This window comes from Rhincodon typus, chromosome 7 (genome assembly GCF_021869965.1).
Source record: "Rhincodon typus isolate 14 chromosome 7, sRhiTyp1.1, whole genome shotgun sequence".
NCBI lineage: Eukaryota > Metazoa > Chordata > Chondrichthyes > Orectolobiformes > Rhincodontidae > Rhincodon > Rhincodon typus.
Window position 1 is genome coordinate 28926148 of NC_063338.1, and position 22877 is coordinate 28949024.

Consider the following 22877-nt stretch of genomic DNA (forward strand, 5'->3'; position numbering starts at 1 on the left):
GTTAATAAAATATTCCTTAACTAAAAACATTAAGGGATATGGAACAATGGTATGAATATGGAACAAAAACAAAAGTTGCTGGAAAAGCTCAGCAGGTCTGGTAGCATCTGTGAAGACAAAATCAGAGTTAACGTTTCGGGTCTGGTGACCCTTCCTCAGAACTCTGATTAACTCTGAATTTTTCTTCAGAAATGTTGCCAGACCTGCTGAGCTTTTCCAGCAACTTTTGTTTTTGTTCCTGATTTATAGCATCCACAGTTCTTTCGCTTTTTATTTGGTATGAATATGGAGTTAGGTTCAGGTTAGCCATGATTGTATTGAGTGGCAGAATGAGCTTGAGGGGTTAAATGGCCCTTCGTTGTTGTTTCTTAGTTTTGCATAAAAGTTGGAGGTTATTTGATTTTGAAATTGGTCCAAGAAAAGTATTGAGATGGGAACCCTCGCTATTTCACTGATCTGAGAGGTTAATCCCATTGTATATAGATCTGTAATGTTGTACAAATTACATTCAGTAAGTTTATTTAAATAAACAGAAGTTTATTTTAAAATTTGAGTTTTCTGCTGTAAAGCACTTGTTCTATATGTGAGATGGAATAAAATGGAATTTGTGTTACTGTTGTTTCACTTTATAATGGATGTCCTTGAGACCCTGCCTTAGTATCAAATTATCCTTCTTTCTCAGTACTGATTTCGAGTAAAACAGTACTCGCCCTTGATGGCGTCCACTCCTGTCATCTGACTCACCGCATTTCTTGTATTCAAAGTATGCTTATTCAAATCAATGCTGCTATGCCATTTTATTATATTGTGTTGGAGACCATTACAGGTTTGTAATAGTTTGTATTGTTTCTGCTGAGATGAAGATCATACTTTATGCTTTGGCTGGTTAATGGCAATGACTTTATATTAAGAGCTGATTGATAGAAATTTTGTTATGCGTAGATGAGACAACTTGATCTTGCAAATGGCATCTGAAACACATTTAAAAACTAACACTCAATTTGATCAAGGTATTCTCCATGCTGGCAATAAGCCTAGAAGATTGTTTCTTCATTATGTTACTATGTTTTATGTTAAAAAGAACCAAAGAATTTTATAGAAATTATAGCATAAAATACTAAGTAGAAGGTTATATCTGGCTGACATTTTTTCTATTTGCTAATGTGTCTAATCATGTAATTTGTTCTTTTAATCATTGTTAAAATGAAAGATCCTTTACAAGCTATAATGCAACTTTGAGAAAATACTGGTATAGTAGTGTTAGGATGCCTTAGAATCTTTTCATTTTAGAATCTTTAGAATAATTTTCCAGCATATGCATGTGTGACTGAGCTGATTAATATTATGATGATACTGTTGAATTAACTTATTGAGCATACTGCACATTCTGTACATGTTTGCCTGTTCTTGCCAGATCCTGTGATCTGAGTGACCTGGAATATTTGGACGAGGAATTTCATCAGAGTCTGCAGTGGATGAAAGACAATGACATCAATGATATTTTGGACCTAACATTTACTGTGAATGAAGAGGTCTTTGGTCAGGTGGGCTAAATGGGTGAAGCTTCTTAAATCATAAATCATTTTTGGGTGTCAATGAATTGTATTATGATTTCTATGCTTTATAGAAAAAATAATAACTCCTTAAGAAAATGAAAAAATGTCACTTCATGAACCAAACGTTTATAAAGTATATTCAATGATAGATTGCTGATTTTGCAAATTTGTGTTGCACAGCACTGTTATTTTCTTCTTTTATGCCATCAGTTTCTTAAATGATCCAGTCATAGCTAGCTCCTCCCTAGCCTTTCCTGCTAACCTGCTCTACAACTCTATTAATCTACTTCTCCTTATTTTCTTATATTAATGTGTACTCTGACATTTTAGAATCATCATAGTGAATACTTCAGATGGAATAATTTGCCAACTGCTTCATAATTTCAATTAAATTCAATTTGATCATCCTGCTACAAAATCAACTTTTTTTTTAAATCATTTTCTTTGAAATTAGACTTTCAACCTTAAGAACCGTCTTTGTTTCCTCTTGTATTCTGTCAAGGGCAGTAATTAGACGACTGCAAACACGGAGTGGTCAGAACAATATTTTACTGAGTAACAATGTAATCTGTTTTGAGTCGTATTGAATTAATGAAACCAAGTACCTCAAATATTGTATAAGAAATACCATTCCTGAATCTGACCTATGTCAGCAAATAAACAGCATATCCAGTGCTTAATGTCAATATTTAATAATGAAGACTCTGAACAGCCACTAAGTGGCTTTGACAGATGAAAATTATGCTTTGCAGAATCATGCTCAATTAAACCATTTGACATCTCACATGCTTGTAAAATTAAATAGGAAAACGTGGCAATATTAAATTTAGGCAAAACCATTCAACCAATGATTTCTGACAAATCAGTGCAATTCCTACACATACCTAATCAGTTTTGAGCTGGTTACTGAGATGTAAAAATGGCAAAAAAAAATCAAGTCCTGATCCTATTTGAAGCAAACTGACCTGTTCTGGTGTGTTTCATCTGAGCCATTCTGGGATGTGTCTTTATTTAATATTTAATATTTAGATAGAATTACACTCCATAAAGCTTAATATTGCCAGTCCGGATACTGGGTTGGAATAAAAGTGACTCCAGCAGGAACAGAATCTGCCAAACACGCATGAACCATCCTCACTTTGACACCTAATCAGAACAGCTCTTGAAGTTATTTTCACTCAGGCTACTTGAGTAGTTTTGATTAAAAACATTATTTAACAAACGTGGAATAAAGTACATTTTATAGGGGCGATTCCAATCCCAGTTTTCAGAGAGTAGGAAATCAGGACAACAACCACTTTACCCCAATTCTTTGACATGCAATCTTGTGAGCCCTGCTGGAATTTCAAGGTCATGCAATATGCCCTTTTATTTCTTTGGCACAAATCACTGCAGGACTCTATAGCTAGCTTTTTCTTTGATCAAATTAAAAATGTTGTGAATAATGTGAGGTCTAGGAAACAAAAATCATAACCTTTTCAATCTATTGAGTTATTTCTTAATTTCATTTCTGTATTCTCCCTCTATTTCTAATTTAGCTGTTTTGTGTATTTTATCCTCCTGTCATGGAACACCATACCCATGAGGCAAATATTTTGAAGTATTATTTGCCGTAGAATGTAGATGTAGAAATTTCAGAAGAAATAAGAAGTTACAATATGAAAGAGCAGTATATTTACATTTACACTGAAAATTTGAGATGATTTTTATTGAATAAATGATGGTTCAATTTAAAAGTTAGTCACCTACTATCCATGGTTACCCATTTAACCTCTGCCCTCTTCTGCTTCTAGCACCACCCCACCAACTAGACTCACATTTTAAGAAAGGTTTGTTTTAATATGAAGTAGTTCAAACCTAAGTGTAGTATTCACCACAATGAGTAAACCAAAATGCTTTAGAAATGTAGCATTTAATACGGGAAAGCAATAATCAACTTGATTCTTTTTCTCAACCTTGCCCTTCACCTGAGCATGATGACCCTCCGGTTAAACCACCACCAGTCTTATCTCTCTCTCTCTCTCTCTCTTTGAGGGTGTAGCTCTGTGGTTCTCTGGGAATATGGGGATTTTACCTTACTACATCTTTGCAAACATTTAAATGTTAAACTTCATCTTCTGACTAAAATGAGGCTGATTATTCATATGCACTACAATGCCACATTTATTTCTGCTACATATATATAATGCCTTACTGTATGAGGCAATTGTATTTTAGCATTCTTGGAATTCTTGGTGAAAAGATTTTAAATTTGCTTTTAACAGTTGGGATGATATTTCAAAATTAATGGTTTACTAAAATAACTGACATTTTTTAGAAAAATTAGATAAACTTAATTATTCACTTATTTTGATGTTGGAAGGTTCTGGAATTATGTAGTAAACCAAAGTAGCTTTTGTACCATACTGTAAAGAGCTTGGTGGTTTCCAAACTAGTGGGAGCAATCTATTTCATTTATACTGATTTTAGTTCTTCTGCCAAACCTTCAGACCAGTGTATAATGTTCATGTAGTGGCTTCACATCTGTAATATTTGTTTATCCCATTGAAGGGACCCGATTTAAACTATAATCAACAGCCATTCACTTTCCCTGAGATAAAATCGATCTCAGTTGGTTTTTAAACTAGTTAAAAAGATTTCGGGAATTTTAAGTCTGAACAATATAAAATTCACAAACTCCTTCATAACCACGGTTTCCCAGAGATATGGGCATCATGATAGTAATAAGAATATAGATAAATTATTCATTTAAATGATGCCTAATCCCTGCCAGTAGCTAAGATAAATCTTTAAAGGCACTCTGACTTATGTTTTGAATGTTCACACTTGCAAATAAGTTTTGTTTTAAAATACCACTCCTCTGGCCTGAGAATAAAAGGGCAACACATATTGTATGCCAATTATCCTGATCTCCTCATTACCAGGATATGCTTGTTATCTAATTAAAATCTATTCCTCCATACCATACTACATTTCATTTTTAACTTTCTTCTTCATGTAATTAGAATGTGGTGCTGTAATATTCTCAAATAGAATTTATAGTCTGCAGAGTGGTTCCTCATTTATTATATTAGTACTGTTCAGATTCATTCATTGATGAATTATTACATACTTTTTAAGATTTTTATATACTTATTTTTATTAGATTATAATAAATAAGAAGTGGCCATTTGACCCTTGAGCCTGATCCATATTCAGCAAAATCATGGCTGATCTTCTACCTCTACTCCACTTTCCTATATTGGCCTTTCATTTCCTTAGTACCCAAAAATCTAATGACTTACAAAGGGATTGTAGTATATGTGTAAATAAATTGTCTTAAATTTACTCAGCTCTTGGACATGCCAAACTTCCATTGGGTTAGAGAATTCCAAAACTTTATATCACTTTGAGTGAAGAGGTAATGATCTATCACAGCTCTGAATGGTTGACCTCTTATGCTAAGACTGTGACCTTGTGTTCTGGACTCAACAACCAATGAAGACATTTTCTCAGCATCTACCACGTCACTCACCTAATACATTATATATGTATCAATGAGATTATTTCTCAATCTTCTAAACTCCAAGAAATATAGGCCTCCTCTATTCAATTTATCCTCTAAAACAAGGATGTCCGTCCTTGGGTAAGAAGACAAAACTGCACAGAGCTCTCTAGGTTTGGCTTCGTAAATGTTCTGTATAATTTTTATAAGACTTCTTTACATTGATAATCCAATTCCTTTATAAAATGATAACATATGATTTGCCTTGTTAGTTGCTTACCATACCTGCCCGTGGACTTTGTGATTCATGTGCAAACTATGCAAACATAGCCTGACCTCTTGCTGTTCAAAAAATATTTTGCACTTTTTATGTTTCTATCCAAAATTGATAGCCTCACATTTTGCCACATGGTATTCCATCTGATATGTTATTGTACAGTCTCTCCCATTGCAGCTTCTTTGCATCCTCCTCACTGGTACTTTCCCATCTGACTTTGCGTCATCAGCAAACGTGGATATGTTTCATTTGATTCCCTCATCGTTATTATAGATTATAAACAACTGAAGCTTCCGTCCCTGTGATACCCCACTAGTTACTTGTTGCAAATTGGAAATTGTTACATTTATTTCTATTCACTGTTTTCTGTCCATTTACCAAACCTGAATCCATACTAATATTTAACTCCTAACCCCATGAGCCCTATAATCTCTTGAATGGCATCTTATCAAGTGCTTTTTGAAAACTCAACATCATTACAATCAAGTCATTTCCCCATTATCCATCTTGTTAGTTACATCCTCAAAAACTTTAACAGATTCATCAAACATGATTCCCATTAATACATCCACATTGGTTCTGCTATAGATTGCTGTTTTCTCCCTTTCTCTTTCTTAAATGTACCCCAATACCCACAATCATAATACAACCACAAGCAACAACTCAATCTCATTAATTGAGCTATAAAAAATAATTAATAAGCTAAATTCTTGACCAAATGTGAACAGGTGACTGAGATCTATCTTTTTGATTATTGGTAAACAATTAATTATAGCTTAAACCTTGGCAAATTTTTACTTCTGACATTTCTGTTTAAAAATGTTTCTAATTCCTGCCAATTGTAATCTGAATGTTTAGTTTTAGGCTATATTGTCAAATTAAACTTCAGTACCTTCACTACATTACAATAAGTGTGTTTTTGATGCCTATTTTTAGAACTTTTAATGTAAATAATATTACAGGTTTTCAATGACCTGAAATTCATTTTTTTTTTGGAATAGATTACAGAGAGAGAACTGAAGCCAGGTGGAGCAAACATCCCTGTTGTAGAAAAAAACAAGAAAGAATACATTGAAAAAATGGTAAAATGGCGCATTGAGAGAGGTGTTGTGCAACAAACAGAAAGCTTAGTACGTGGCTTCTATGAGGTAAGGATGGCAGATACACAATATATACAATGAAAATAAAGGAATGTTGTTAACCTTACAATTCTTCTTGCCAAAATATTTCATTTTATACAAGTAATTGTTGGGATAGAGCGTGTCAAATTTATCTAACTTTATTTGAATAATTACTGACTATCATAGGACGTGCCTTGTGTAAATTGTTTCATCTCTTTGTTTTGTTTTGAAAGAGCAACTAAACTTGTATGTCCCTAGATCGGGAATAGGGAAAGTGAAAAATATAGGGCAGCACAAAAGTATTTTGCCATTTCTCTTCAATGTGAGGTCTTTCATAATGAAACCTAAAGAATAATGTGTTAGGGGATCCTGAGGGATTGAAATCATCACTAATGAAAATATGCTAATAGAACCAATATCTTAATTGAGCTTCAATCTATGTAAGGTCAAATTATACTCATTGGCTCCAACTACATGAATGCAAGTTCTAACTAGAAATTCAGGATAACTTTCAGATGTTACTTTAATTGGTGTTATGCTTTTATTTAATAGCAGTTCCTTATTCTAGGTGGTGGATGCCCGGCTTGTTTCTGTGTTTGATGCACGGGAATTAGAATTAGTGATTGCTGGCACAGCAGAGATTGATTTAAGCGATTGGAGAAACAATACAGAGTACAGAGGAGGTGAGATGATTTAGATTATTTTAATCTTGATATTAGTTTAATATTTTAAAAACCAGCATCTTATTTATTGTTCATTTATTTTTTCAAAGGGTACCATGACAATCATATAGTGATCAGGTGGTTTTGGGCTGCAGTTGAAAGATTCAACAATGAGCAGAGACTAAGATTGTTACAGGTACAGTTTAACCAACTACCTTGGTGAGGTATTCTACTAAGCACCTGTATATCCACTAATGTTACCTAAAACTCTATTCCTTTGCTAGTTTGTCACGGGTACATCAAGCATACCCTATGAAGGCTTTGCATCGTTGCGTGGCAGCAATGGACCCCGAAGATTTTGTATTGAGAAATGGGGTAAAATTACCTCACTTCCGAGGTATGTGCAACATAATGCAGTAAACATTTTCTTTTCCATTACTATGTTAGTATTCATAGATGTAAAATATAACTTACTTTGTTTATTATAATGTTTCTATCCATCCTGTGATCCTACCACAGAAGTTGTTTAGATTATCCATTTTGCAGTGGCTGTTTCAGTGTTAAGGCCATGAGCTTTGCTTCCATAGCATTCTTGGTATTTTGCCTGAAGTAAGAAAAAGGTACTCAATACACTTCCAACATACTCCATGCTGTGCTCCATGTTGGATAGAACACTAACCTGGGTGTCTTAGATGCACCAGAATTTGTTGGATCATGGCATCATTCAGCTGATTGGTGGATATTTTTGAAGCACATCATTCTCCACTGAACAGGTGTACCCTCCCTCCCAATGAGTGCTATTTAAAAGGACAGGCATGTAACTTGTGTATTCAGAAATGAACAAATGAAATTTCTGAAGAAGGGTCTAGGCCCGAAATGTCAGCCTTCCTGCTCCTCTGATGCTGCTTGGCCTGCTGTGTTCGTCCAGCTCTACATCGTGTTATCTCAGATTCTCCAGTATCTGCAGTTCCTACTATCTCCTACTCTCTCTAACTTGTGTACATGGTGCTTTTGACTTATTTCTGTTGTAACAACATTTGTAGAACTACTGTACCTTGTTTGTGGACATCTCTTCTTCATTAGTGCATACCTTTTGAGGAGGATAGAAATTTTGTTAACCTGTACACATGAACTCTGCAAGAATTGTGGGAGCTGAAGGTGCAGTGGCAGGAATTGGAGCAGAGACGAGTGTGGCAAAGTTCTAAAGAGAGAGTGGATGAGGACGACTTTCTACAGATAGCTTTACCCATCATGGCTTCTCAGGGAGCACCAATCATGTCTTTCCTCATCTGAGAGCAATACTTGGGCTTCCAAGATAAACCAGAGTGCTTAGAAATACACTTCCACCTCTGCATTTGGCTGATGATGCTCGTTCTGCTATACAGGCATGTGAGGATAAAAACAAAAGCCAATCAAATACCAGAAATATCATGAACCAGATCATTAACATTCTAAAACAACAGTTATGCTTCCTGAGCCACTCAAGAGGAGCCATCCAGTACTTGTATGTATCTCCAAGTCTGTTATGACCTCCATAGCATCGCCATCATGAGCACACAATCATTGGTATTGGACGTCTGGAAGCCATTTCTGGGTTGGAACACACAGAAATGTCAGAGGAGGTGTGGCGTTTTGTAACACTTGTGAGGCACTTAGGGATGATTCAGTACATTAAGGGCAGTATTTAAATGCAGGTTGTTGTTGAGGTGAGGGAGAAGGTCATTCATTTCATTGTGGTGGCATGCACAAATTTGAGTTGCTAAACAGAGAGGCCTCTCCTGCATGGCCACCTTCTGTCACCCTGCCCAAACAGGAACTCTGTCTTTGCCCCATGTTGCTCAGCCCTGTGGAGTGTCTGCACAGAAAAGCAGACGGGCTACACCTTTCCCTGTCACTATCATGCTTATGACATTGGTAGACAAAACTTGTGTCTTGTCAATGCATTTTGAATGGATATGAAAAGATTTCAACTGTCTACTGACAAACAAAGATCTGGGCAAATGAATTATGTGCATTTCAGAAATCTTCAGATTTGAACTGATAGAAAAACACAACACTGAAATTTTACAAAGTTCAGGCTACTCTACATAATGAAACATATCATTTACAGCACTGAAACGGGCATTATTCAACTCAATTGCTGCAAAGTTTCTGTTCTGCACAAGCCTCCTCCTGCCTAATTTCAGATAATTCTGTCTGCGTATTCCTTTCCCCCTCATCTTCTAAATCTGTTTCCTAATAAAAGCATCTATCATATTCACTCTATCTACTCCTTACAGAAGTAAGTCCCACACTCAAGTAAAGAGGTTTCTCTTAGTAAAGAAGGTGCTCCTGAATTCCTTATTGGATTTATCAGTTTATAATTAGGTCCCTTAGTTTTGGATTACTCCATGGTTTTGGATTTCCACAAGGAGAAATATTGAGCAGAATGTCTATTTCTTGAACTGCACTGCGCTGCGTCTGGCACAATGACCTTGGAATGCATACCTGGTGAAATTGTGCCGGAATGCTATAACAGTGGGTGGGTGACATTCGAAATAGGGAACCCACCCACCAAATGCAAAGTGACAATTGAAAAGCTTTTAATCTCATTAAGAGGACAATTAACTGCAATAAATAGTTCAATCACTTAGAATATGCACTGTGGGTATGAAAAATGCCGAGTGAAGAAGTCAATGCTTCATCATTTTGTTTGTCAGGTTGGATTTAATACACTCGCTGGAATCAGTATCACACTTCACCAATTTAAATGGAGCTTCTAGGTGATGCCAGCTGCTCAACCTCCAGCATGAGGTCTGTTTGCAAGTCCCAGAGTGGGATGTGCAGCTGGATTTGTGTCCAAACTGCTGTTCTCCTTGTTGTCCTGATTCTGCATCCCTGAGCAAAGGCGGTGGAGTACAGGTCAGAGCACATTCCAGTGATAACCTCTGCAGTCTGCTGGGTCTATCAGATTCACAAGAATATCCTGAGTGGAGACACAGAGATTCAAAATCTGGTGAATACAATGCTCTTGGCCTGGTGGACACCTCTAAAGATCTTGCTAAAGCTTGCAACCCCTCTCATAACATATCTTCACACATATCTTTCTGGAGATTCAGCATCTGTTGTCTTACGGATGACTCTAGACACTCATCGTCTAACAAGGACTCAACATCTAGATCAACGTGCAATCCCCCAACAGCTGTAATCCTGCCACATCTCTCTTTCTTTCTGTCTCTGTCTCCAGTAGCTGCATGAGTTACTGTGAAGTAACCTCAATAATTTGTGCATTTGTCTGCACCATCGTGAACTTTGATTGGTGTGCCAGTACCTGCAATGGTGCTGGGTGCTGAGAAAGGCTGTGCCACAATTTCCTTAGGGGGTGGGTGTGATTCCTCCTCAGACTGGGCACTGGATGGTGGATCTTTGGGGGAGACAGAAAGATGGAGGTTTAAGGTAATATCCCAAACACCAGATATTTGAAAATTCTTGATTGGCAATTTGTGAAATCACGGTTAGGTCTCCACAATAGAGTTTACATTCGCCAAGTTGTGTTGTCACATATCCTAAATATTTGGAGCCCTCAGCATCACAGATGAAATAAGGTTTGTCCATATGACCACAGCAACCATGACACTCCCTCTAATTGAGCCTTTTAGATTCTGGCTCTATCAGCATTGCATAACATTCCCTTTAAAGCTCAGCACCCTGTCACTTTACACCAGTTTTGCTGAAGCCAATGGTTCAATTCCAATTATTCGCTGACAGCTGCAGTACTTTAACCTCTACAGGGATGAGGATAGTCAGTTTTGCCACTATCCCTCCTCTCCAGCTCTTCTCCCTTATTTTCTGGGCCCTCTTATCCTTTATTAAAGCAGCCTTGTCTGATTATGTTGAATGTCAGGCACACTTATCCTGCTACAGTAACGGGCTGTGAACCCTCCACATTGTGCCAACTCATTGGCAGGCAATGGGCAATGCTCCATCCAGTGTTGTCCAAAACCCACCCACCCTTACAAGTTATACATTTGCATGTGCTTCTAGCTGAATCCATTGCCGGGCGCGCATCTTCTCTCATGATTCTGGGAGCCATCCAGTGTTATAGCCCAGATTTCGATTTGCATTCCATTTGTGCCCACCTCCACAAATGAAGCTTTAGTTACCTGTGCTGATCTCGGGAGGACCTTTGCGTTCTCTGTCCATGCAGCTTTTATCTGTTTACTTTTGCCAAAGATATATTTCCCTCCCCACCCCTATCTGCCTTCTGTAGGGACCACCCTCTCCACGACTCCCTCATCCACTCCACACTCCCACTAGCCCCACCACCCCAGGCACCTTTCCCTGCAACCACAGGAAGTGCTACACCTGGCCATATACTTGCCCCCTCACCTCCATCCAAGGAACCAAAAAAACCCTTCACATCAGACAGAGGTTCACCTGCACATCCGCCAATGTGGTCTATTGCATTCTCTGCTCCTGATGTGGCCTCCTCTACATCGGTGAGACCAAGCGGAGGCTCAGAGACCGCTTTGTAGAGCACCTGCATTCTGTTCGCGACAAACAACACCTTCCAGCCGCGAACCATTTCAACTCCCCCTCCCACTCCCTGGGCAACATGTCGTCCTCGGCCGCCTCCAGTGTCACAATGACGCCACCCGGAAACTGGAGGAGCAGCACCTCATATTCCGCCTTGGGAGCCTGCAGCCCAATGGTCTAAATGTGGACTTTACCAGTTTCAAAATCTCCCCAACCCCGACCTCAACCCTTTGACCAACCCTCCATCTCATCCCCGCCCCTTTGACCTGACACAACCTGACACAAGCTGTCCATTTTCTCTCCCACCTATCTGCTCCTCCCACCTCACTGACCAATCCCCACTACTGCCGACCTACACTCACCTATCACAATCCCACCTACCACAATCCCACCTACCTTCCCCAGCCCCACCCCTCCTCTCTCTATTTATTTGGGAGCTCCCTTCCCCCTGCCCCATTTCTGAAGAAGGGTCCCGACCCGAAATGTCAACTTTCCTGCTCCCGTGATGCTGCCTGGCCTGCTGTGCTCCTCCAGCTCCACACTGTGTTATCTCTGACTCCAGCATTGGCAATTCTTACTATCCATGGCATGAGAACTTGCTGCCTGCTACTTACAGCCTGAGAAGAGCTTGGAGGGAGTTATCAATAAACCTTAGAACTTACTGTCTTTGGCCCTTTTCCTAACCTCTGACCTGTATGAGTCTCTGCCATCTATGGAGGTTGCACTGTAGCATTTTTCCATATTTTCAACATTGACATTTTTCTAAAAATTAAAGCAAAATACTGTGGATGCTGGAGTAAAAACAGCAAGTGCTGAAGAAAAGAGCAGATTTGACAGCATCTGTCGAGAGAGAAACAGTTAATGTTTCGAGTTTGATGATGCTTCTTTGGAACTGTCGATTTCTCAAGAAAGTTTCCATATACTCCCTTTAGATTAGAGTTTAATATTACATTTAAAACTCACTTTCAGTGAGATGTCCAGGCTTTCTGCATACTTCACAGTCCTCCTATTCACCCTTTTGACTGGGGCAGTGAACCTGATGCAGACCAGTGCCAGGTGCCCCCAGTAAATATGTGATGGCACAGCTACTTCTGACACATGGCTTGTTGGTTGCCTGCCTGACATGCCCCACCAGCCCTTCTCCAGCTCATGGCTGAACAGCCTGACACTTCACAATGATGTGGACCAAAAATTCTCACACAGGCCACTAAATCTCTCCATTAATGTTAGGAAAATTAAGGAGCTGGTTATTGACTTCAGGAAGCAGAGTGGTGGGCACGCCTTTGTTTGCATCAATGGTGCTGAGGTGGAGATGGTTGAGAGCATCAAGTTCTTGGGCGTGACGATCACCAACAATCTGTCCTAGTCCACCCACATTGATACTGTGATCAAGAAAGCACAACAATGTCTCTACATCCTCAGGAGGTTGTCCACAATGACTCCTATTAATTTTTATAGAGGCATCATAGAAAGCATCCTATCTGGATGCATCACAGCATGGTATGGCAACCGCTGTTCCCAAGACCACGAGAAACTACAAAGAGTGATGAACATAGCCCTGTCCATCATGCAAACCAGCCTCTCAACCATTGACTCCATCTATACTTCCCGCTGCCTCAGGAAAGCAACCAACATAATCAAAGACCCCTCCCAACCCGGTTATCCTCTCTTCCATCCTCTTCCGTTGGGCAGAAGTTTAAATGCACGTACAAACAGATTCAAGACAGCTCCTTTCCCATTGTTATCAGACTTTTGAAAGGACTTCTGAAATGATAATTCTGATTTCTCTTTCTGCACCTTCTCTGTGGCTGTAACACTGTATTCTGCACTCTGTTATGATGCTCTGATGCACTTTGTGTGGTACTGTCTGCCTGTAGAGGATGTATCGTAGTAGATATGACAATAATAAATCAATCCATCAGTTGGCCTGGTAGAACTTCATTGTATGGATTGGATTAATGGCAGCAGGAGTTGGCAAGCCACTTATTTCTGGGTCACTGGCTCACCCATTGACTCAACCGATAATATCCAACATCTTCTCGAAGTTTAAACAGATCTAATTTATTGTAAGATTTCAGATTACATAAAAATTAGAATGAAGCAGCAGCAGATAAAGTAAAACACTTAATCTTCATAAGTTAACAATTAATTGTTTCAAAGTTCTTAGATCCTAATCAGAAATTTTTAACTCATATGACATAACTCTAAGTGTCCTGCTGTTATTACTTCAAAGTCTTGTTTAATCACATGAAATACATAGCTTTCTTAAGGTTGTGTTACAAAAATGAAGGATGTCTCCAAATTTAGTACTGTATTAGACCCTATTTACTCTTGACTGAAATTGGACAACTGTAATGGACCAGATTCTTACAGCAGCAAGTTCATGAGCATTATCTGAGGGAACAAGTTAAATTATTTCAGTCTGACAGAGGATTTTCTGTACAGAATTGACATAAACCAAGTGAGACAGCAACCTATGGGACGGGTATACGCACTTTAGGCAGGGTTTGTGCATTCCTCACTTCCTTTGCGGGCAAATTTAAAAGAATGTGTTTCAGCATACCAATAACAGAAACCTAATTTTCAATGTATTAAACTATTTAACATAGGTACAAATACATATAATAATATAATTTTATTTTAATAAATTTAAACAATTGATGTTCAATTGCCAAACTTCTTAATAGTAATGGAAAGTTGATGTACATCTTATGTGTAGACTCCTGAAAATATAACTATCAATGGAATTAAAGGCACAAACATCAATTTATTTTTATTTGAAAATATACAACCTGCTGCACAATGGATTCCATCAAATCCAAAATAACTTAGTTAGAACTACTACAAGGGCACGCTTCAAAATTATCGGGGACATTCCACTTGTTTACATGTCAGGCATAATTTACCTCTGATATAACGGTGAACAAATAAATCAAGTTGATAGACTATGTCATGCATATTTTAAACAAAAACTTCAAATATTGGTTTGGACAGACAAATTTAACTAAAAGCTGTGATCGTATCTTTATTAAAGCAGAAATTTTAACAGGCCATCATTTTTATTGTTTAAGCAGATTTTAATAACATACTTAATCACTTTCATAAGGAACTATGGGAATTCAAATTAAATTGGTAAACGATAATACCCATAATTTTAATTTCCCTCATGTAATTAGGCTGTCAGAGAAAGCTGAGCATGGCTTTCAAATTAGTTCTTGTCCAGAGCTGTTTGTTTAATTCATATTTTTGTGACATTGATGAGAATGAATTTAAAATTTAACTTGAAGAGTTCCTGCCTGGAAGCAGGCCATTCAGCCCATTGAGTCTGCACCCCCCCCTCTGAAGAGCATTACCCCTAGACCCACACTCTACCCTCTATTTCCCATGCCTAACCCACCTAGCCTGCACTCTATGGGCAATTTAGCATGGCCAATCTACCTAAATTGCACTGGACTGTGGGAGGAAACAAGATCACCTGGAGAAAACCCACACAGACATGAGGAGAATGTGCAAACTCCCCACAGGCAGTTGGCCCAAGCTGGAATCAAACCTGGGTCCCTGGCACTGTGAGGCAGCAGTGCTAACCACTGAGCCACTGTGCTGCCCCATGCGAAAAATAATGTGCGTATCAAACTTTCCTGACATCGTGCATCAACAGTAAAATTTTCTAATAAGAAAATTTAAAATATTGTCAATAAACGTACATTATATAATGTATATCACATTGCATAATATAGCATTACTTAAACAAATTGTAAAATAGCATTTGAATTAGTAAAAGGATGTAAGATAAAACATTTGTTATTTAATTGGAGCTAATATGGTCATGGGGAGTACCAGAAGTGTTAATAACATACTCTGGCCATACTAGGTAGCTCAAGATAACATGGTCATGAGCAGAAAGAAAATTATATTCCATTAGCATTATTCACATGGGTCAGTTTTTTCAACATGGAGTAGCAGTGTCACAGAAGGCATCAGCTTCTGTGTCAATACTGAAGTCTCCTTAATAATGTCTCCTTGCAAGTTATCATCTTTAGCCATAAGTGCAAATAAAATTAAAAAATAAATGCAACACTTGTCTTCAACCAATTTAGTTTGCTCCACATGATGTCAAAAAATAGCTGAAGGCACTGAATACTACAACGGCTGTGGGCCCTGACAGCATTCCAGAAACATTACTGAAGACTCCTGCTCCAAAGCTAGTCACAAGAAGATTGGTCAGAGAAGTAGGATTCACAGGGTGTCTTAAAGGACAAAAGGTCATAAGTTAGGGATTAGATATAGGGAGAGTATTCCACGGCTTAGGACCTCAGCAACTAAAGGTGAAGCCATTAACAACAGAGAGGTTCAAGCAAAGGTGTATAAGAATTAGAATTGAAGGAGTGCAGATATTTTGGTGTGAGGACTGGAGGTGATTGAAGAGATAGGTAGGGATGAGACCACGATAAAATGAGGATGAGAATTTTAAAAATCAAAATGTTGCTTAACAGAAAGCCGACATGAGTTAGAAAGTATTGGGTTGGTAGGGGAACAGAATTGAAATAAAAATAATGCTGTAAACATTGCTTTGCACCATAAGTGAATCTCTTTGTGCAACTAATAAATCTTGCTCATTTATTTCCTACCATCCTACATGGTGCAACCCCTGTGGCTTCAGCAGTGCTTTGACAGATGAGATGCTGATGCTGATGATCTTTGCATGTTGGTGCCCGCCAAAGACTGCTCCAACTGTACAGTGCAGAGTCAGTCATAAGCACAGAAGGCAACATATGCAACATGATGTGCGGATTGTGAGAGGTACAAGGGATGAAAAGTGAGAGCAACTTGAAAAGAGTACCCATTGCCACGTGCCCTTCCTCCATCTTCCGTCTCATAGCCTTCCCACCCGTGTCTGCTGGACTAGAAATGGAGAGCACTTGACTGCATTTCATTGAGGTGTTGAGCCATTAAGGCAGGGCTTTCTTTCGTTTCATGTGAAGTGATAGATAGAGCATAAAGGCCAAATGTGTGGGGCTGCATACACTTGATGGCCAACCACATTCTCAGTGCAGGTGGCCATTCTTTTTGTTGGAGATGAACATCAGTGCAAATGCTTGAAACATCATGGCATTCATGATAGAAATGGAGTCCTCCTCTGTACTCTTGAAATACTGACAGAAGAGCACAGATTTCCCCTAGCTGCTAGCTCCCATTTGGTGGATGACCAGCTGAGTTTCAGCATGTCCATGGTGAACAGAGCTTGGAGTGACCTGTAGCCTTAGATAGGAATGCGCCAGTGGTATTGCTGATCTGATTGATTGTTTTATTGTCACGTGTACCAGTGAAAAGCTTTGTTTACGAGCAGTACAGGCAGATCACAACAAGCAAAGGATGTACAGATCAAAAAGACTTCGAGGCATCCAGGTTACATTGCAGGTTACATTATTTGAGGCTAGAGTCCATTCAACAGTCTGATAATGGCCAGAATGAAACTGTTTCTGAACCTGCCTGTGTGCGCGTTCAGGTTTCTTTATCTTCTTCCTGATGGAGGAGGTTGTAGGAGGTCATTACCGGGGTGTGATGGGTCTTTGATGTTGACCGCCTTTCGGTGGCAGTGAGCCGTGTAAATAGAGGGAAGGTTGGCTTCCGTGATGGTCTGGGCTGTGCATACAACCTCCTGCAGTTTCTTACGGTCCTGGCACAGCAGTTGCCATACCAGGCTGTTATGCACCTGGACAGTATGCTTTCAGTGGTGCATCTGTAGAAGTTGGTGAGGGTCCTTTTAAACATGCCACATTTCCTGAGCTGCCAGAGGCAGAAGAGGCGTTGTTGTGCTGCCTTGACCATCGCATCTACATGGGAAGTCTAGGACAGGTCATTGGTTATTGTCACTCCAAACAACCCGATGCTCTTTACTCTCTCAGCTTCAGTTCAATTGATGTAGATGGGGGCAATGATCAGTTCTTTAGTTTTGCCGACTCCAGCATCAGGTGCTGCTCATGGTACGTGTACCTCACTGTGTGACAATCTAGTTAACTCTGCTGTGGTACACACTGAGCTGAGCATCTCTACAGTGGTGGAGGATGCACATGGATCATGTGATCGTGGATCCTCAGGGTGTTTGGCATATTCTGAGGACTTCATGATCTCCTCCTAATCCAAGAGAGCAAATATGAGTTAGTGCTGATATGAAGAAAGGTTCAAACTCAACATAGTATATATCGTGACAGTTCAGTTAGAGGTGACATCCATACAACCTCAGTGATTATTAAGTGCCAGCTGGCTGTGTAACAAATATCTCGTGCTGTTACCAGGTCTGTGGGTCTTATCTACAAATTTACAAGATTACAAAGAAGTTGTTGCTTAAATTAAAATGGTTAGAGAACAGTTTTGTCCCATTCACCTCCATATTCACTAGAATCACGCATGAATTTGGCACAATTCTCATATCAGTTGCTATCAATGTCTGAGAAGTGTGAATCTGTTGCATGCTAACACTGTCTACTCAATCTTCTATTGGGTAAAAAATGGCAGTTCTGAAGTGCAAAGGATCCTGGTCTGTATGTTGTTAGTTTAGAATGGGCCGTGCTTACTGCATGAATATATGCTTAGAGTCAACTATCTCTTGGTTGGATGTAATTGGAGGAGTGGAATAGTAACCCAGTGCAATATCTAACAAAATGGTTTGAAGCTTCATGTATGGAAGCTTTACAAAGAAGTAGTAGTTTATATTGAAAATCATGCTCCTGTGAATCTTATCCTGTCAATCATGGTTTTAGGGTTCCCTTTCTTTTCGTTTGAATTGAAAGTGAAATAATGCAATGGATATTTAGTCATTCGCAATTCCATGGTGGTAAGATAAACCCATTATTAAAACTAAATAATGACTTCGCTGTTTCTATACATTCTGTGATAATCCCACTCGCAAAATTTCCTTTTGCTCTCACAATCCATGTGAATCCAATAAAACATTGCTGGAATGGGAATGACATCAGAGACTGGATTTAACAGCATTGCAGTCCCTGTGCCCCTGGCCATAAAGTTGGGTGGAGCTCATAGCTATCTGACAACTTGCTTTTGAAGTGCTTAATGCTCAAAGAAGCATTATTCCTTTAAGACAGAACCTCCATCCTCATCTGAGCAGAAGTCTTGTCTTTTAGCGCTGCTAGCCAATCTCATATTTGTTGCAGTGCAAAAGGAGGCTGGTCAGCAACTCCATCAGCAAGGACAACATACTTAAATTACTAGACGTCTGTGTCACCACACACTTCGTCTTTAATGGTCAAATATACAAACAGATCAACGGTACACCAATGGGGTCACCCATCTCAGGGCTCATCGCAGAAGCAGTCGTGCAAAGACTAGAACACGCCACCCTACCCACACATTCAACCTAAACTGTGGATCCGGCACGTAGACGACACATTTGTCATTATTAAACGCAACAAATTAGAAGCGACCCACCACCTCATCAACAGCGTATTCACAGGGATTAAATTCACAAGGGAAGAAGAAACCAACAATCAACTTCCGTTTCTGGATGTTAAGGTAGAATGACTGACAAACGGGGAGTTCCAAACCTCAGTATACAGAAAAGCAACCCATACTGATCAAAACCCCAACGCCCACAAACAAAGTTGCATTAGGACACTATTTAAATGGGCCAGGACACACTACAACACTCCAGAATTACACCTGGAAGAAGAAGAACACTTATACAAGATCCTTGCCTTAAACAGATATCCTCGCAACTTCACCCACAGATGCCTACATAACAAACGACAGGAAGACACAATAAGACCTAACACACTTACCACACTTCCCTACATCAGGAACATATTGAAACTGACAACAAGACTCCTAAGACCACTAGGAATCATGGTGGCCCACAAGCCCACAGCCACTCTACGACAAACACTTACAAGGATTAAAGACCCCATTCCCACAACATGCAGAATAAACGTGGTTTACAAAATACCATGCAACGACTGCCACAAACATTACATCAGATAGACAGGAAGGAAACTAGCCATCAGCATACACGAACATCAGCTAGCAGCAAAACAGCATGATAAACTCTCCTTAATATCTGTACATTCAGACAATGAAGGCCATCAGTTTACGTGGGACAAAGTAACCATAGTAGCTCAAGCCAAACATAGACACGCACGGGAATTCCTAGAGGCACGTTTCTCCACCCGTAATGCAATCAGCAAACATATAGAATTGGACCCCATACATAAACCCATACAGATCAAAACCGGAAATGACACTACTCACCATAACAGACCGGACATTATAAATTCCAAGTGGAGTAGAATAACATCGCTTTATTGGAGGGTCCACTGATGATGTTACCTAGCATGGTGTTGAAATGTCTGAACAAAAACAAGCCAGCTCGGCGAGCAAGTCGACAACCTCACCCACAACTTGAGCTACAGATCTTTGCCAAAACTTTAAAGTTTGAAGGAGGGTTTCTCTCCACGAACTCTGGCAAGTTTTCTGTTGCAAATTTAACCTGAACCCCGCCATGAGAATCCACCATACTTTAATGGCGCCACTCTTGCACTACCTTGCACTCAGCAGTGGTAGGAGTGTACATGGCTGCTGGGATTCCTGTTAACAGTGACATATTGAAAGCCCAGCTCTGTACACGCTCAACTGCTGCAAGTCGCGAATAGCCCGTCCCAGTGCCAGTGTGTGAAGAATTGCCCAAAGATGGCGGATGAGGCAAATTGGCACCCTGCTTTGCTGACAGGGACCCAGAGATTCGGGTGGACAAGAAGAACTTTCTCTTACCTCAGGACTGCCAGAAGAGACCGTGGCATCAGACCCTGCAGTGCCCATGGTCTGATGGAAGAAAGTTAATGGCATTCTGTGCTCCATAATGGTAAGAGCCTCTATCTTTTTTCTGGTACCGCACACTCACATTAACTGTATCACTGCATCCATCTCTCACTGAGGCTAATGGTCTAACACACCCATTCATACAGCATGTTCCCTCAATGGCTGTCACCTACTCCATCACCCCAGACCACTACCCCTTTCTGCCCTCTGCACCTCCAACTCACACAGGACACTTCACCACCTTTTCCCTACCTACAAAAATACAATCAGCTGTGGCAGCCACTTCCATCACACCCCATTTCTCCAGGAGAAACTGCGGGAGAAACTGGCTGAGATTGGAAGTGGGTACTTGACTTTCATTTCTCATCCCCTTTGACAAGAGAGTCCTTGCTGCAGTGGGAAAGGACCATCGCTGTTCATGGTCATGCCAATGATGGTGATCATGGTGATGCCAATACCTCCATGTCCTGGCAACCAAGTAATACTCATTGTGATGTGCTACGCTGCTAACTATTGTGAATGTGTTCTTAATGTGCTGAAGGCTGTACCCTATTTCACAGTGCATTCTCTCACTTGTCTTCTTGTATGTACGAGCAGCATTCCCATAGTCTCCACCTTGAAGAGACCTACACCACCTCCTCCACCTCTGAGGAGGAAGCCACAGACTTTTCAGAGGATGCACTGGCAACGCTGCCTCCTGCACCCTTTATCAGCTCAGATACTGACACCTCCATGTGTCCTTTAGCATTCTGGTGAGCACATCACTGCCATGTCTCTGCAGCTGCTTGAGGAAGAAATGTCTCAGGTTGCTGATACTCCGAGGACTGCCGAAGATCATGCTCAGCCCCAGGCAGGAGAGGAGCCCATGGGGTTGGCCATTCATAACTTCATTAAATGTACAAACACAAGAGCAACAGGCAGGTTTTGTTGGAGACATTCGGGGAAACTGGGTTGTCCAAGGTTGGAGAGGTTCAGCTACGTTATCGGTACCATGCTGGCTCCAGCATACATGTATCTACCTGTCCACATGGTAGCTGCAGAATGTTTATTGGCTACCAGACATGCATACAGACCTGCAGTCTTTTAGCCATTTGAGGTCAACATAAATGTCAATGTGACCTGGGGACTGTGATCTCATTCCAGCTGGCCTTGGGTGCACAAGCAAGTATGGTCCCAGCTGGAGGAGGAACTGCATACAGGCTTCCCAGATGTCTCCTCTCCAGACACTCCAGAGGTGCACCCTGCCTCCATCTCCAACCTGCCTGCAACCCTCAACCCTAGTGCAAAATCAAACTGAGGAGAATGAGCTTGCTTCTGGCTAGGAAATACTAAGTAAGTCTGGGTCATGTTACAAATACCCCAGGGTTGTCTGTCCAAAACTCTAAGATCAGTAGGTTCCGCAAAAGAGCAATCTCCCTCAATCCCAGCTGCAAATGCCAGGGCCACACCTAGACATAGTGGAACAACGAGGAGAAAGAAAAGCTTCTGAGGGCACATAAGTGGCATGATTGACACTCTATTATACAATAGAATGTTACATTTGTAAAGATGTTGGCACTTTATATCATCGCCTGCCTGATCAACTGTCATTTTAGGTGCAAGTACAGGAAAAAGTGGGTAGAGACCCCTTACAATGTTTGAACCCTATCTGAAGGTCTACTACTTTTTTGGGAATGCCCATCATATAGTATTATGTCTGTCACTGCTGAATGTGGGAAGGAACTACAGGAAAACAATTAGCAGTGGCCAATAAATGCTGTCCCAGCTAGCTGCACCCATAGCTACAAATGCATTTGGAACTGAACAGGGGCTGCTTGTCTTTTGAGTTGCAATAGCATTACAATCAATAAATGATGCACTTGCCCAATTCAGATCTATTTGAACTGGCTGCCAGTTAAATCCCATCTGGCTTGTAACACCAGATGCTACACCACTTCGTCATTGGTGAAGATAACGTTCGTCCTGCTCAGTGTCTTCATCACCTTCCTCAATAGAATGCTGCTGCTCTCCTAACTCTTTTGCACCCATCACTTTCTCTCTTTGCCAGCTTCTGTTGTATAGAGCATGGCATGGAATGATTATGTGGTGCACTCTATCTGGAGTTTACAAAGGTCACCCGCCAGACTGTTCTAGGCAAATAAATCTCATCATGAGGTGACATGTTGTCTGCTCCATGATGCCCCTGTTGGAAGAGCGGATATTGAGACGAAGCATAGATTCAGTCAGCAGTTGTGTAACATCATCAGTCATAGTTGGAGAGGGTAGTCTTTGTTTAACAACAGCCATCCTTGTAAGGCATCCAGTACGTTGGATCAATATGTTGAGGAGCCAAATAGAAAACAGGCCACCTTTGATGGGATATTATACATTGAGAATGGAATAAAGTTGTGAGAGATCTCCTTGGGGATAAGCAACCATACCACAATAGAATTC

General features: G+C 40.2%; 1 protein-coding gene across 5 annotated transcripts in view; it reads left to right on the forward strand.

Annotated features, from left to right (window-relative positions):
- Positions 1-22877, forward strand: part of hecw2a (HECT, C2 and WW domain containing E3 ubiquitin protein ligase 2a) — a 291027-nt gene that overhangs the window by 257930 nt on the left and 10220 nt on the right. For all 5 annotated transcript variants that reach the window (XM_048599375.1, XM_048599376.1, XM_048599374.1 and 2 more), the window contains exons 24-28: positions 1415-1544; positions 6319-6465; positions 7007-7121; positions 7211-7296; positions 7385-7497. In XM_048599375.1, the coding sequence (XP_048455332.1) occupies positions 1415-1544; positions 6319-6465; positions 7007-7121; positions 7211-7296; positions 7385-7497 (591 nt within the window). The remainder of the gene's footprint in view (positions 1-1414; positions 1545-6318; positions 6466-7006; positions 7122-7210; positions 7297-7384; positions 7498-22877) is intronic.